Consider the following 14856-nt stretch of genomic DNA (forward strand, 5'->3'; position numbering starts at 1 on the left):
AACATGTTGAATATGTTGAGATTGATTCACAAATCCTCACATGATTTTTCAGCATGTTTATGAGCAGAGTCAGGATCAATGTCCACATGGTTTAGAAAAGCGCATTTTTTACTTCTCACTTTCCCCAAAGTTTTAAAACCATCTACCATGAAAGCTTTTGCTTCTTTATGCCCCAGATGGTTTATTAAAAAGAAAGCAGGGTAAACAAAAAGCAGTATTATTTGCAATAAAATATTCCAACCAAGTGGGAAATAGAGAATATCTTGAATTTTGAAAATTGCGACCATGATCTTCAGACTGCGGGATTTTTGAACGTACATGTTGGTACGAATCTGCTCAAATATAAGCTCATCGAATTTCATCATGTTGATTAGCATGATAATATTTGACGACGTAGTCTTGGATCACGCTCTAAAGAATTAACATCAACTTCATTAGTTTCAACTCTTGAAGATTTTGTTCGCTGATTTTCAGAAATTGGGGGTTCAAGATTAGATACTGATGGTAATTGTGTATTTGCTTGAGTACTTTCTGGATTTTTTTCTCTTGAAAAATTTATTAACCGTTTGCTTTTTCATCTGTAAGAATTAAAATAACAATCATTATAATCCAACAATGAAAATTAACAATAAACATATCTTACTTACAAATAAATATACACCAAGACTCATCTTCTAGAAAAAAAAAAAAAACAAAAGCTCTAATCTTCTTATAAATTTTCACAAATAAAATAAACTCATTGTGTATCGTGATGTTTCATACCTTTAAATTGAAAATATAATGATCAGTCGGTGCCAAACAAATGCAGAGAGTAAGATCCAAAGTAACGAACAGATGCAAGTTGATGGGCAGCTTTGCAAAGGTAGGAGCAAAGGTCAGGGAAGTAGTTGTTAAAACCCAAAAAAGTTTTCTTTATTTACTTTAAATTATAAAGAAGAAATAAAAGTAAAAAAAAAAGAGTGGCCCATGTGTTTTCTTTTTTAATTATTTATAATTTTAAAATTTTGAAATATGTAAAAAATTATATTTTTTTTGAAATTGTAGGGGTTGCCTGGGTCATCCCGAGCACCCACATAGTTTCGCCCCTGCCACGACTCTCTTCTTTTTGTGTCTCTACTTTTCTTTCATTTCTTTATAGAATAGTAAAAAAAATCTACTGACATTAATTTAAAAATTTACTCTTATAAATATAAATATTAAGATGGTATATCTATTCCTATTCTACATGACGGTCCCCATGGAAGCTCAAAACTGGTATCGTTAATATTGTTGAGACTTGAGAAGTGAGAACACCGATCCACCATTGACGGCAGGTTATCTCTCTCTTAGTATGAAACATGTTTATGCTATTTTTCTTTCTAATGCCATTGCCAGTCCATGGGGTGGTCGGTGAGGTGAGCCTGAAGCATCGGTTTTTACAAATCTGCACGTGGCAATTCTGGCTTTCAATGCAACTTCTGATAAAAATTATCTAAACGTGTAAATGACATGTGTTGACCATCCCAAGATGTCACGTGTGGTGGCATGATTTCGAGGGATGTACGGCGGCGGGGATTTCAATAAGACAAAAAATTTGTTTTGTTACTTCTAATCCATCCAAATTGTTGCATGTATTTTCTGTAAATATCTTTATCTCCTTCCAAGTGATTAAACATTAAGATTGCATGCATTTACAAAGGCGTAATTGAAAAACTTGTAACAGAAATTATTCCATGAGAAAGCTAATTTATATTGCTTTGTCTCTTAAGACTCTGGGATGTGGCAGGTTGCTGCTATTGATGGGAAATGGGCTTTCAAATTTAGGCCTTAATAAGGAGAATGCTATGGTATAGTATCCCCACAAAATGGCTGTGGACCCCACTTGGGCCCACTTTTCATTTTACTGTGCGAGGTGGGATGTAAGGTACAGACACTGTAACTTAGCCGCAGCCCCTCACCTCGATAAAGCTTTGTAGCGAATCTTAGTAATGGCATTGATATGGTCACAACACAAGCCCCTATTTCATACATTTTTTAAAATAAAATTTAGTTAACTAGAATTTTTTATTATTAAATCTTTAACAAATGTATGCATGTATGTATGTATTTTGTATTATTTGGTTATCAATAAAAGTTCTTGTTAAAAATTATAAAATTATTTTTAAATAAATTTTTTAAAGTTATATTATGAAATGAATGATAGAATATATATATATATATATATATATATATATATATATATATATATATATATATATATATATATATATATATATAAAGCTGGGACTTAATGAGGTGATGTGGTATCACCATTTCTCATCTTTGTATATTCTCTATTATCTAATAAATAGATAAATTTTCTTTTAGATTTGGCTTTTCATCTTCTCATAATTAATTTGATTGTTATTACACAATAACAATTATATGAAGATTTTAATGAGGCATATTATTTGTAATGAACATCAAGGGGGGAGTATTGTGAATTTATTAAAATAAATGTAGATGTTCATAACATATATCTCTTAGTCTCCCCACTATCTCCCATTAGCAACCTTTAGCTTCCCTATAACTCCCACTATCTCATAAGAAATTATGATCCATAATTTTTCATTAATTTCATGGAGTAATTATGTAACTATAAAAAGAGAGTTAATCTTTTTATTTTGTACACACACAATTAGAATGAATAAAATCACTCTATAATATATTCTCTCATTTTATTTTTTATCTTGCGTTGCTTCTTTATTTGTATTGCTGGCTAATAGTTTTTTTTTGTTTTTTATAAGGCTGCCTCATCTTAAAAAAAAATCAATTCATATTTTTTATTAGTTTTATCAAGTGTAAAGTAAGAAAAAATGATAATACTAAATTCTTTTTTCAAAGCCTCGTGAAACGCGGTTTTATTTTCTAGTTATAAAATAAATTAAAGTGCTTTAGACAATTTAAAAGCTCCACAACCTCTACTCTCAAAAGTTTAAATTTTTATTAATAAAAATAAAATAATTTATTTAATTAACAAAAACTCTAATCAAAATGCAATTAAATAATATATAAAATTTAATAAATTTTGATGACAAAATATGCACCAAGACCCATAACAAATATCGCATTAAAATATTTTCCTTTTCAGTTGGTCAATTTTTATTCTATTTCTTTTTACCTTTCGAGAGAATATAAGGTAACGTGGGTTGGAAAAGAATTTGACCTCTCCTCTAGATTCTTGTCTTTTTCTCTCTCAATTACTTTCCATGCAAATCACCAAGAAAATGGTTTGCTCTCTGAAACATCTTTTAGTTTAACATTTCATTTGCAAAATGTCATTGGAAGGCTAGTCTGTTTTCCCAGGCACATTTAAATAGCATCAATTGAAGCAGTTAAATTGTTATACATGTTTCCTGTTACTAAACACATACTCAGACTAACAAAACCCACTGTATTTAGATACATAAATTGTTCTATTCGTCGTGGGATACAATCTTTTGCTTTTTCCAGTTGTAAGCAGCTTCAAGTATCTCGAGGTTAGTTGTCTTGGACTCTTCAGGGAGTAGGTAGTCAATGTACTCCTCGTAGCTGCCAGGTCAAAGTTTTTGTATCAGTAACCGGAAGGCAACAGAGCTTATAATCTAACATGTCAGTCAACAAAAGTTAACTATTAGTTTTACATAATTAGTTGACTAACTCTGCGGGGTTAAAAGTAATTCAGTGGGACTCATGGCATATAGGTGCACCAATTGCCCACAGCCCCCGTATTATGAATCAAAAACAGCTAAAAGTGCATTTACGCAGATAAATAGATTGCCACTAGTTGCAAAGGATTCAGTAAATTAGAATCTCTTATAATGAGAATTATCAATCAACATTAGATTGATTGGGACATACCCAACTGACAGCCCATCGTAACTTGCAATTTGCCTCCTCTTTTTAAGTTTCTTGGGCAGCTTAGTATGGACCAAGCTAACATCGCCAAGCTCACCAAAATTACTCTCCATGTTCAACCACTCTTCTAACAACATAGCCCTTTCTTCCTTCAGTTCGGGCACTGACGTTCTGTAGTAGTTAATAGCTTCCTCAAAAACCCCTAATGAAGAAATTGAAAAATATGAGACTACAAATCAAACTGGTGATAGATCTCAGAATGATCAAATTGAACAGAAAAGAGTGATAGTAAGGATAAATCACGGTCTGGAGTCAGAATGAATTACTTCTCGTCCGCTGAATGGATTGCTTCTTTTGCTCACGGAGATCCTCTGATGTGTCTGGATTTCCACCATCCTCGCTCATGGCAGAAGCCTCAAATTTCACATAACTAATCCACACATTCAAATGCTTTGTTCGATCTAAGAGTCTCTCATAAAGTGCTCTTGTTCTTGCATATTCACCTTGTGATATCTCAAAATCAATGTATGCTTGAAGTTAAATGAACATACATATGTCATATAGTTCCTATGTTCAATATAAAATGACAAAAAATGAAAAGGCAGGGAAGGGCGTCGAGTTGCTAGGTTCAGCTCCAGAATAATTAAGTTGGCCAACAACCAAAAAATAAAAAATAAAAAATGTAAATATTACTGCATCTTTTCGCAGATTATTCTCTTAGGCATGCAAGTCTAAACAGTTTCCACACAAAACTAAGCATCTTCTGAAGAGCAAAAACAAAAGAATGCTAAACAAATGGTAGAGTATAAAACGAAATACGAGCATACAAATTAATCGATGTTCACAGCAACTTACATTTGTACAACATACAAAAGTCAAAACAAAACAGGAATATGAAATGAAAAAGAGAGCCTGAAACATCAACTTTCTTAATAGACCATCACTAGAAAAGAGTTATGATATGAAGAAAACAATGAATTTGTTCCTCTTTTTCTTACTTTCCAGAACGGTATGTACAAGGGATATATACAGCAAAATAAGAGAGAAAATAGGAGACTACATCTATCCTTTCCTAAATAATAGGAAACAAAATCTGGGAAAGAATCCTAATGAATCTTCCCATTATAATTTAACTTATTCCTAAAATAGCCTAGATTACAAATAAATCCTAATTTTGAATCTTTATTTTCAACACTCCCCCTCAAGTTGGTGTGTGTATATCATACAAGCCCAGCTTGTTACTTAAGTCTTCAAAGTTAGGTCTTGGCAGTGCTTTAGTAAGGATGTCTGCAATTTGTTGTCTAATTGGAATGTACTTTAGTTCCACACTTCCACTAGTGACCTTTTCTAAGATGAAGTGCCTATCAATCTCGACATGTTTGGTTCGATCATGATGCACTAGGTTTTTAGCGATGCTGATTGCTGCTTGATTGTCACACCTCATTAGAATGGATTACGGGATGAACACACCGAGTTCCTTGAGTACACGTTTTATCCAAATTCCTTCACAGATTCCACTTGCCAAAGCTCTGAACTCTGCTTCTGCACTACTCCTAACCACAACTGATTGTTTCTTACTCCTCCAGGTTACTAGATTTCCCCAGACATAGGAACAATAAGCAAATGTCGACCTTCTATTTATGACGTCTCCAGCCCAGTCTGCATCAGAGTAAATCTTAATGTTCCTATCTTCTGATTTCTTGAAAAACAATCCTTTTCCAGGTGTCATCTTTAGATACTTCAGAATTCTAAAGACTGCATCCATGTGTTCCTCTGTAGGATTGTGCATGAATTGGCTCATAACACTAACAACAAAGCCTATGTCCGGACGAGTATGTGAGAGATAGATTAAACAACCAACTAGCCTTTGATATCTCCCCCTATTGACTGGAACACTATTATCAACTAAGCCTAGTTTCTTGTAGGGATCCATAGGAGTATCAACTGGTTTGCACCCAATCATACCAGTCTCCTTTAGTAGGTCCAAGGTGTATTTCCTTTGGGAGACAACAATTCCCTTTCTAGATCTTGCCACCTCAATCCCAAGAAAATATTTGAGATTCCCTAAATCTTTAACTTCGAACTCCTGTGCTAGCTGTTTCTTCAACTTCTGCAGTTCTTCCTCATCATTTCCTGAGAGAATGATGTCATCAACATATACGATTAGGAGAGAGATCTTTTCTGCTTGTGATGTTCGGAGGAATAGAGTGTGATCTGCCTGACACTGAGTGTAACCAAGTCTCACAACTGCCTTCGCAAATCGATTAAACCATGCTCGAGGGGATTGCTTAAGCCCATACAAAGATTTATTGAGCTTGCACACTTTATTTCCAATAAGATTTAGATCAAGACCCTGGGAAACTTCCATAAACACTTCTTCTTTAAGATCGCCATTGAGAAACACATTTTTTATATCTAGTTGGTATAAGTACCAATCTAGATTTACTGCTAAGGAGAGCAAGATTCTGATGGTGTTGAGCTTCGCAACCAGAGCAAAAGTTTTAAGATAGTCAATCCCATATGACTGTGTGAACCCTTTAGCTACAGGACGAGCTTTGAGCCTCTCAACACTTCCATCTGCCTTGTATTTAACAGTAAAAATCCACTTACATCCAACTGGTTCCCTACAGGAAGATATATTATAACCCATGTATCATTTTTCTCAAGAGCATTTATTTCTTCATGAACAACTCTCTTCCACCTAAGATGACCGAAAACCTCTTGTATATTGTTGGGAACATGTATATTATCTAAAGAAGAAACAAAGGATCGGTATGATGAGGACAAACCATCATATGAGACATATTTGGCAATTGGATGAGTGGTGCAACTTCAAACCCCCTTTCTTTCTGCAATTGATTTATTAGAATCATCAACGCTTGGAACCATGAAATCAACCGAGGCAAGACTATCCGTACCTGTGTTGTCTTCACAAGAGCTTGGATTTGGTTCAATTTCTTGGACAGGTGGCTGAGTTCTGTGCTTTATCTGCTCTCCAGTTCTTCTCCTCCTATAAACATTGACATAATCAACAGCAAGCTGCAGAAGATGTGAGATTAAAGGTTGTAGTTGATGAGCTGATGGATGACAGGGTGACTCGGCTAATTGTGGTTGGGAGGACTCAGATGACTAAAAAGACTGTGAAGATATTGAGAGGATTGCTGATTATGGCTGTTGGATAGATTGATCATGTGTGGTGGTTGAGTTATGAGGATTTTCATGAGGGGTTTCCAGCCAAGATTGCCAAGAAGATTCCCAAGGCTGATGTTCGCTCATACTCTCTCCCTGAACAGCAGTTTTGGAATAGAAAGGCAGGTTTTCAACAAATGTTACATCTCTAGAAATGTATATTTTTCTGGTGTGAGGAGAATAACATTTGTATCTTTTTTTATGTGGAGAGTAGCCTAAAAATATACACTTGAGAGATCGGGGATCAAGTTTAGTCCCGTGTGTTAACATAAATATTTCTTTATTGATTTTGATGATAACAAGCTTGATTAAGATTTATTAATCTTTTAAAAACTCAAAATAGTTTTCATATATTTTTAAATCATCATTCTCATTTTATAAAGGCATTATATTCTATGAAAATATTTTTGGTTATTCTCATGTTAATGGTTTCAAATTGAAAAAGCTTTGAGATTTTTGATGATAACAAGTATTGCTAAAAATCCTGAAAATGGACCTAATTGAAAAGTTTTATAAAGTTTTGGGCCATAGTATAGATTTATAAAGTTTTGGGGTCAAACGGTAATTTTATAAAAAAGTACAATGTAGCAGTTACTGTAGAAAACGGCAATCCGACATCTTGATAACGGCTCACCGACATCGAATAGAATTGATGATTAGTCTCTGGACACTAACGTCGATCCGACATCTTGATAACGACTTGCCGACATCGAACAAAATTGAAGATTAGTCTCTAGACACTAACAGCGATCCGACATCTAGAGAACGGTGATCCGACATCGAACAGAGTAGAAGATTAGTCTCTGGACACTAACGGCGATTCGACGTCTAGATAACGGTGATTCAACAATTTGAAAATTCAGTCCAACGGTCATATTGACCAGTCAAACAGCGATCTGACATCTAGTTAACGGCGATCCGACAGTTTGCAGAAAGTCAATAACGGCTAGTTTTCAGCTCCATCTATAAATAAACTCATTCAAGTTCAAATAAGAGTTGATCACAACACGACCATTGAGCTTATATTAGAGAATACAATCTTCATAGAGCTTTAAAACACATTCTTGTTTCATCTATTCACACATTGGGCATTGATTTGTAATCTTAAATATTGTGTGAGAGAAAAATGATTTTTAATCTTTTACTTTGAGTGATTGTAAGTGTTGGGATACACTTGGGTTAAGTGATTGGGGATAATCTTTTGTTGTAAAGGTTCATTGACACATTGGAAGTCAAGTATAAGCATTTGAAGCATTGGAGGCTTGCTTAGTGAAATTCTCAAGCCCGAAAAGCTTGGAGGCGTGGACGTAGGCGAGGTTGGCCGAACCACGTAAAAATTTTCGTGTTTGAATCTCTATTCCCTTATCTTTTTATATTGTAATTGATTTAATTGTTATTCCATTAAATTCATTTTAGATTTGCATGATAATTTGTTTTAAAATCAAATAATTTTTTAGAATCCCAATTCACCCCCCCTCTTGGGTTGCATACTTGTATTTCACTATGTTGAGAGTGAACATGGACATATGCTGTGCAACTGAATATTTTTTGTGGTAAATCTGTTGAAACAGTCCTAGTGTGTAGAAAGGAATTGAGAAGAACTTTTCTTGGGCAATGAAACCCCAAGACTCTAGAAGGCATTCGGTTGATTAAGTAGGCTGCAATGAGAACAACTTCACCCTAGAAAAAATTAGAAACATGAGACGAGAACAAAAGACAGCGAGCCACTTCAAGAAGGTGTCTGTTTTTGCGTTCAGCAACCCCATTTTGTTACGGGGTGTCAACACAAGAACTGATGTGAAGAATGCCTTGATGGAAAAGATATGAGCTGAGGGAGTCTTTGAAATATTCTTTGGCATTGTCGGTTTTAAGGACTTGGATTTTGGTATTGAATTGGGTTTGAATCATGGCGTTAAAGTTTTGGAAGATTTGACTAACTTCAGATTTATTTTTCATGAGAAACACTCAAGTGAGACGAGTATGATCATCCACAAATGACAAAAACCAGCAAGCCCGAGAGATATTTTTAATTCTTGAGGGACCCCACACATCACTGTGAATTAAAGCAAATGGACGAGAATGCTTATACTTAACACTTGAATAAACATTTCGAGTATGTTTTGCAAATTGACAAATTTCACAATGAAAGGATAAAGGGTTTTTATAAATGAATAGATTGGGAAAAATTTTTGCGAGGTACATGAAACTAGGATGACCTAATCGATAGTATAACAAAACAATTTCACTATCGTTATTGACATTTGGACTAACAATAGAATGATGATAACTAGTTGACAGACTATTGGACTTGGCACAATTTGCTCTCGAATCTTGTATGAAAGAAGATTGATCACTTTTGAGTAGATAGAGTCCAGAACATAGCTCAGCACTGCCAATCGTTTTCCCCAAATCCAAGTCCTGAAAAACACACATATTTGGATAGAATTTAGTTACACAATTCTGATCACGAGTGAATTTACTGATTGAAAGTAAATTGCAAGCCAAATTAGGCACATAAAGCACAGAATTAATGTGTAACTCCTTCGTAAGTCTGATGGAACATGTCCCTGCTATTTTTGTGTGAGAGCCATCTGTGATCCGGACTGAAGTGCTGTTGATGCTAGCTTTATAATCCTGCAACATTGAGGCATCTCCGGTCATGTGATCAAAAGCACCAGTGTCAACTATCCAGGGTTTGCTTGCTCCATTAGTGGCTGCAAATGCTGAATGAGTCTCTTTCTGAGCCACTAGACTTGTCCCTGCATTGGAGTTCAAAGTGGCTTGATCGAAAAGCTTTTGAAGAATCTTCATTTTCTCCTTGCTGAATGGATTTGGCTCGGGTAGGGCCTGATTGTCCGTGGTGGATGCTGCATGAACACGAGATTCACGGTCGCCATTGGAATGGGGTTTCCAATCAACAGATTTGCCATAAATTTTCTAGCAGGTCTCCTTATAGTGCCCTGCCTTACGACAGTGATCGCACCATGATCTTTCTTTCTTTGTACGATTTTCACTAACCCCTACAGAGTTGGATGCACGGGCAGCAAGTGCAGAGGCATCCAATGTTGGTTTTAATGACACCATCATCACCTTTTTCCTGCTTTCTTCATGCCTAACTTCAGAAAAGGCTTCACGAGGGCGCGGTAGAGGCTTTGTCCCGAGTACACGGCTCCTAACCTGATCAAGATCTTTATTGAGTCCAAGGAGAAATTTAAATGTTCTCTTATGTTCCACAATTTTCTTGTACAAGGTTGTATCGTCGGTGCACTTCTAAGGGTATGTTTCAAATAGATCAAGGTGCTGCCAATGTCTAGTCAGAGTATTAAAGTACTGAGTGACAGATTTTTCTCCTTGGCGGAAGTCATAGAGGATGGTTTCAATTTGAAATAACTCTGATGTGTTCTTAGAGCTAGAATAGGTTTCCTTTGCAGCATCCCATATGTCCTTTGTAGTCCCAAACAGAAGAAAATTCTCACTAATATCATTGTTCATGGAATTGATAAGCCATGACATGATCATGTTGTTCTCTGACTTCCACCTTTTGAAACTAGGATCTGACACCTCTGGCATGGCCTCCTCACCCGTGAGATAATCATCCTTACCCTTGCCACAGATGAACATCATGACAGATTGTGACCACTGGAGATAATTGTGGCCGTTCAATTTATGACTGGTAATTAAGATCGGTGAAGAATCAATTCCACCATGAGTTGCAGTCTCCACGTTTCCTTTAGACTATGATGTTGTAACGGATGTTGATGAAGAAGCCATCCCGTATTTTGTCACAGAGAATACAACTGATGGGAGAGGAAGGAAGGTGGATACTGTTGAAAAGAGGTGGTAAAGGAGAAGAAGGAAATGGCAGCTGATAGGAGAACTAGGGTTTAGAGCCTAGCTCTGATACCATGAAGAAAACCGTGAATTTGTTCCTCTTTTTCTTACTTTCCAGAACGGTATGTGCAAGGGATATATACAGCAAAATATGAGAGAAAATAGGAAACAACATCTATCCTTTCCTAAATAATAGGAAACAAAATCTAGGAAAGAATCCTAATGAATCTTCCCATTATAATTTAACTTATTCTTAAAATAGCCTAGATTACAAATAAATCCTAACTTTGAATCTTTATTTCAACATGATATATGACAAAAAAAAAATATATATGACTAATAAACTATTTGCGGCCAAACAGAGATGAGCACCTTTAACAAGAATGGTTATGGAATTAACTAAATCAAGATTTGCAGGAGTACAGGGTGATCATACCTGGGGACACAGTTCAAAATAAAACCCATATGCATATAATATAAATATAGTAAAGAAAATTTGTGTACTCAAGCTACCTTCCACAAAAACTCAGGCAAGTCCAAGATTGGCTGTGCAATTGCAAGCTCAAAAATAGCTCTAGCTCGTTCAGTTTCATCCAAAGATTTCTCCAATTCAGTGTATTTGCTCCATGCATAGCAGTTCTCTGGTGACCATTCCAAATACTTCTCGTAAAGCTTTCGGCATGGATCAATATTACCAAGACACAGCTCCATCTCAATGTACTTTTTAAATATCTTTTTGCAGCCAGCAGAAGATCAGTGAGGATTAATCAAATCGAATTCATCAAATTAATCACAACTTATAGCATTAATCAGAAAACTACCTTATCCTTTGGAGCCTTTTCGATTGCATTGCCTAAAATTTATCGAGCGCCACTGAGATTTAACTGCCTTATTTCAAACTGAGCAGCTAAGAGCCATATTTTAGCAAATGAGAATTTCTTGTGAGGAATCAGCTTCAGACACTCGCTGGAAAAATAGCAAGTGAATGTCAAAACCCTTCTTTCTTCCATCCGTGGTGAGAAAGAAAAATAAAAAATAAAAAGGGTACTTCATAATGTTAAATTAGTATAGGCAAATATTTGTTAGCACAGAAACTATGCATGGGAGACAAGATGATGGCATTCATGGGTAATGCAGATGGCTGCTGAAGCAATGTGGCTGATCTGAGGAAGTCATGAGAACCAAGATAAACCAACAGTTCGTAGTACACACAGTAATATATTGTCCACAAATAAAAACAAAATTCAATAATAGAATAAACAATACTCATGTTCTTTAATTGGTTTGGTAACTGTAACTACATGAGAAAATACTAGTAACAAGCACAAACCAAAAATATATTATATGTAATCAAGATTTGCAATCGAGAAAAGTGCAAGCTTACCGATAAACATCCCTCGTTCGCTCCAGATCTCCAGCATCCACCTCCTTGTACAACGCATAATTAATCCTAATATAACACAAAAGGAAAGCAAATTTGTAATAAAAAATTACACTCAGATAAACCTCAGAATTTCAATAACTAAAAAACTTACCACAAGTAAATATATCTCTGCCAGTATCGTTTCTCCTCAGCCGGTGGCACATTGGCAATGGCACGCTCATAAACCTCCCTAACTCTTTCCTGATTCCCTACTCTCTCTTCTAATCTAATGTAATCAAACCAAGTATCATAATTCATCGGATTCTTCCTCACTCCATCCTCATATTGAAGCCGCATCTTTCCCGCAATTGCATCCTCAATCCCTTCCCTGTCTCCATATTGCTTCTCAAATGCCAAAAACTTTCTATACAAGTCTTCTGCCCTTCCTTTTGGTATACGATCCAAAGCAAACTTATAGATACATCTAGCCCGATCAGTCTCTTTACAATTACACCCCATCTCCTCAAACTTAGCAAAAGCAACAAACAACTGCTCAGCCTCATCATGATCATCTGCCAAAAATATCTCCACTGCGCATTCATACACATTGCGTGCGCGATCAACTTCTCCCATTTTCATTTCAAAGTCAGCGAAGTTAATCCAAGCTGAGAGATTGTATGGGTGGCACTGAACAAGTCGTTCAAATATGTGTCTAGCGCGTTGGACTTCATTATAGCGAAGCTTGAACTTGATGTAAGATAGCCATCCTTCGTGATCGGGCATCCAATGCATCCACCTTTCGAAAATCTGTCTGGCTCCAGCCACATTGCCCAAATTCTCTTCCATGCGAATGTAGTTATTCCAGAGCTGGTCCACACGGGGGGACAAAGTAACCGCACGGTCCCAGGCATTCCGACCATGGTCTATGAACTAGTTCTTCATCTCAAATTCAGCATACTTGCACCAAAGAGTATGGTTCCTGTAATCCACTTCGAGGGCGCGTTCCCACACTCTCCTTGCGCTGTTGAATTCATTCACAGACTCTTCCCATTGGGCATACTTAATCCAGACGCCGGTGTTCCATCGCATTTGGCGGATCAAGTCTTCATATTCCTCACGTTTGCGGAGGCGGTAATCCCTGAGTTTGGTGGAGTCAGTGAGTTTCTGTTTGGGAGGACGGAATTCAGCCACCTGGCGGTCGCGAGCCTCACGGATGAGATGCTCGGCGGTGCTTTGGATTGGGGTCGGGGTTTTGTTTTTGACTCGTGTTTGACGCGGGAGTTTTTGTCAAATAAGGTGGCCATCTAGATGAAGCAGCCATCTAGATGGTCAGTATAATGTTCTTCAAAGAAGAAGAAAGTTAGTAGCAGCAGCAGCATTTCTTGAAGAAGGAAAGAGAAGAAACTTTGACATTCAATGGCGGTGAAAAAAAAAATTATTTTAATAGCCAATTTTGGCTATAAAAGGGGAGAGCTCCCATTTCGATTTGCGCATCCAAAAATTTGTGAAAGACATTTTGAGAGAGACTTTAGAGAGCTTAAAATTACAAGCTCTTGTTATAGTGATTTGAGAGTTTGGGTGTATTGGGGTTTTGGGTAATGAGTTAAAATACTACAATACTTGTAACTCCTTTTCACTAGTAAAATATTTCCTTCTGTCTTCGCCCGTGGACGTAGGCTAAAAGCCGAACCACGTAATTTCTGGTGTCCTCTTTTGTGCTTGTTCTTTATTTTCTTCCAATTTTACTTTAGCTGCGGTCCTGCTTCACCCACCAATTTCCTAACAATGGTATCAGAGCTATTGGTTGTATTTTTTGGAGTCAGGAACTGTTCACGTAAGGGGTACCATTCACGTATATGATACTATTCACGTATACGGTACTGTTCACGTATACGGTTTTGCTCACATATACGGTATTGTTCACGTATACGACACTGTTCACATATACAGTACTATTCACATGAAACGGTGGAAGCGATCCAAGAATTTGGCGGTGCAAAGTAGGGAATAGTGGTGTGAGTAAAGCAACTGTGGTTTTATACATGTCTAGGAAAGTTCTGTCACAAAGGCGATAAGAGCTTAAGGAGTCTGGGTTTTAAGTGGGACCATTGTGACCCCTCCAGTCTTTCCTGGGAACTTTCCTGGTGTGCATTCTCACACATACTCATAACTATTGAAGGTGGTATACTAGCTTGTGTGCAGTATTTATCAACAAAATGGCGGCAAAGTATGAAATTGAGAAGTTTAACGGAAATAATTTTTCGTTATGAAAAATGAAGATGAAAGCTATATTGAGGAAAAATAATTGTTTGGCAGCAATTGGAGAAAGGTCCATGGAGATAACTGATGATAAGTGGAACGAGGTAGACGGCAACGCCATTTCTGATCTACACTTGGCACTTGCGGATGGAGTATTATCCAGTGTGCCAGAGAAAAATACGGCGAAGGAAATATGTGATACTTTTACAAAATTGTATGAGGCCAAGTCACTACACAACAAAATCTTCTTGAAGAGGAAACTCTATACTCTTCGAATGGCGGAATCTACAATGGTGACCGACCACATCAACACCTTGAAGACTCTATTTTCACAACTTACAACGTTGGGTCATAATATA

The 14856-nt window shown here is 36.5% G+C and overlaps 1 protein-coding gene across 1 annotated transcript; it reads right to left on the reverse strand.

Annotated features, from left to right (window-relative positions):
* Window positions 1–12255: 12255 nt before the first annotated feature.
* LOC102620650 (uncharacterized) lies at window positions 12256–13084 on the reverse strand. The gene is made up of 2 exons (XM_052438123.1): window positions 12411–13084; window positions 12256–12325 (listed from the first exon to the last, which is right to left on the reverse strand). The coding sequence occupies exons 1-2, from the start codon at window positions 13082–13084 to the stop codon at window positions 12256–12258; spliced, it is 744 nt and encodes a 247-aa protein (XP_052294083.1).
* Between the last annotated feature and the right edge of the window lie 1772 nt (window positions 13085–14856).

The sequence above is a fragment of the Citrus sinensis genome, chromosome 1 (assembly GCF_022201045.2).
Source record: "Citrus sinensis cultivar Valencia sweet orange chromosome 1, DVS_A1.0, whole genome shotgun sequence".
Classification (NCBI taxonomy): Eukaryota; Viridiplantae; Streptophyta; class Magnoliopsida; order Sapindales; family Rutaceae; genus Citrus; species Citrus sinensis.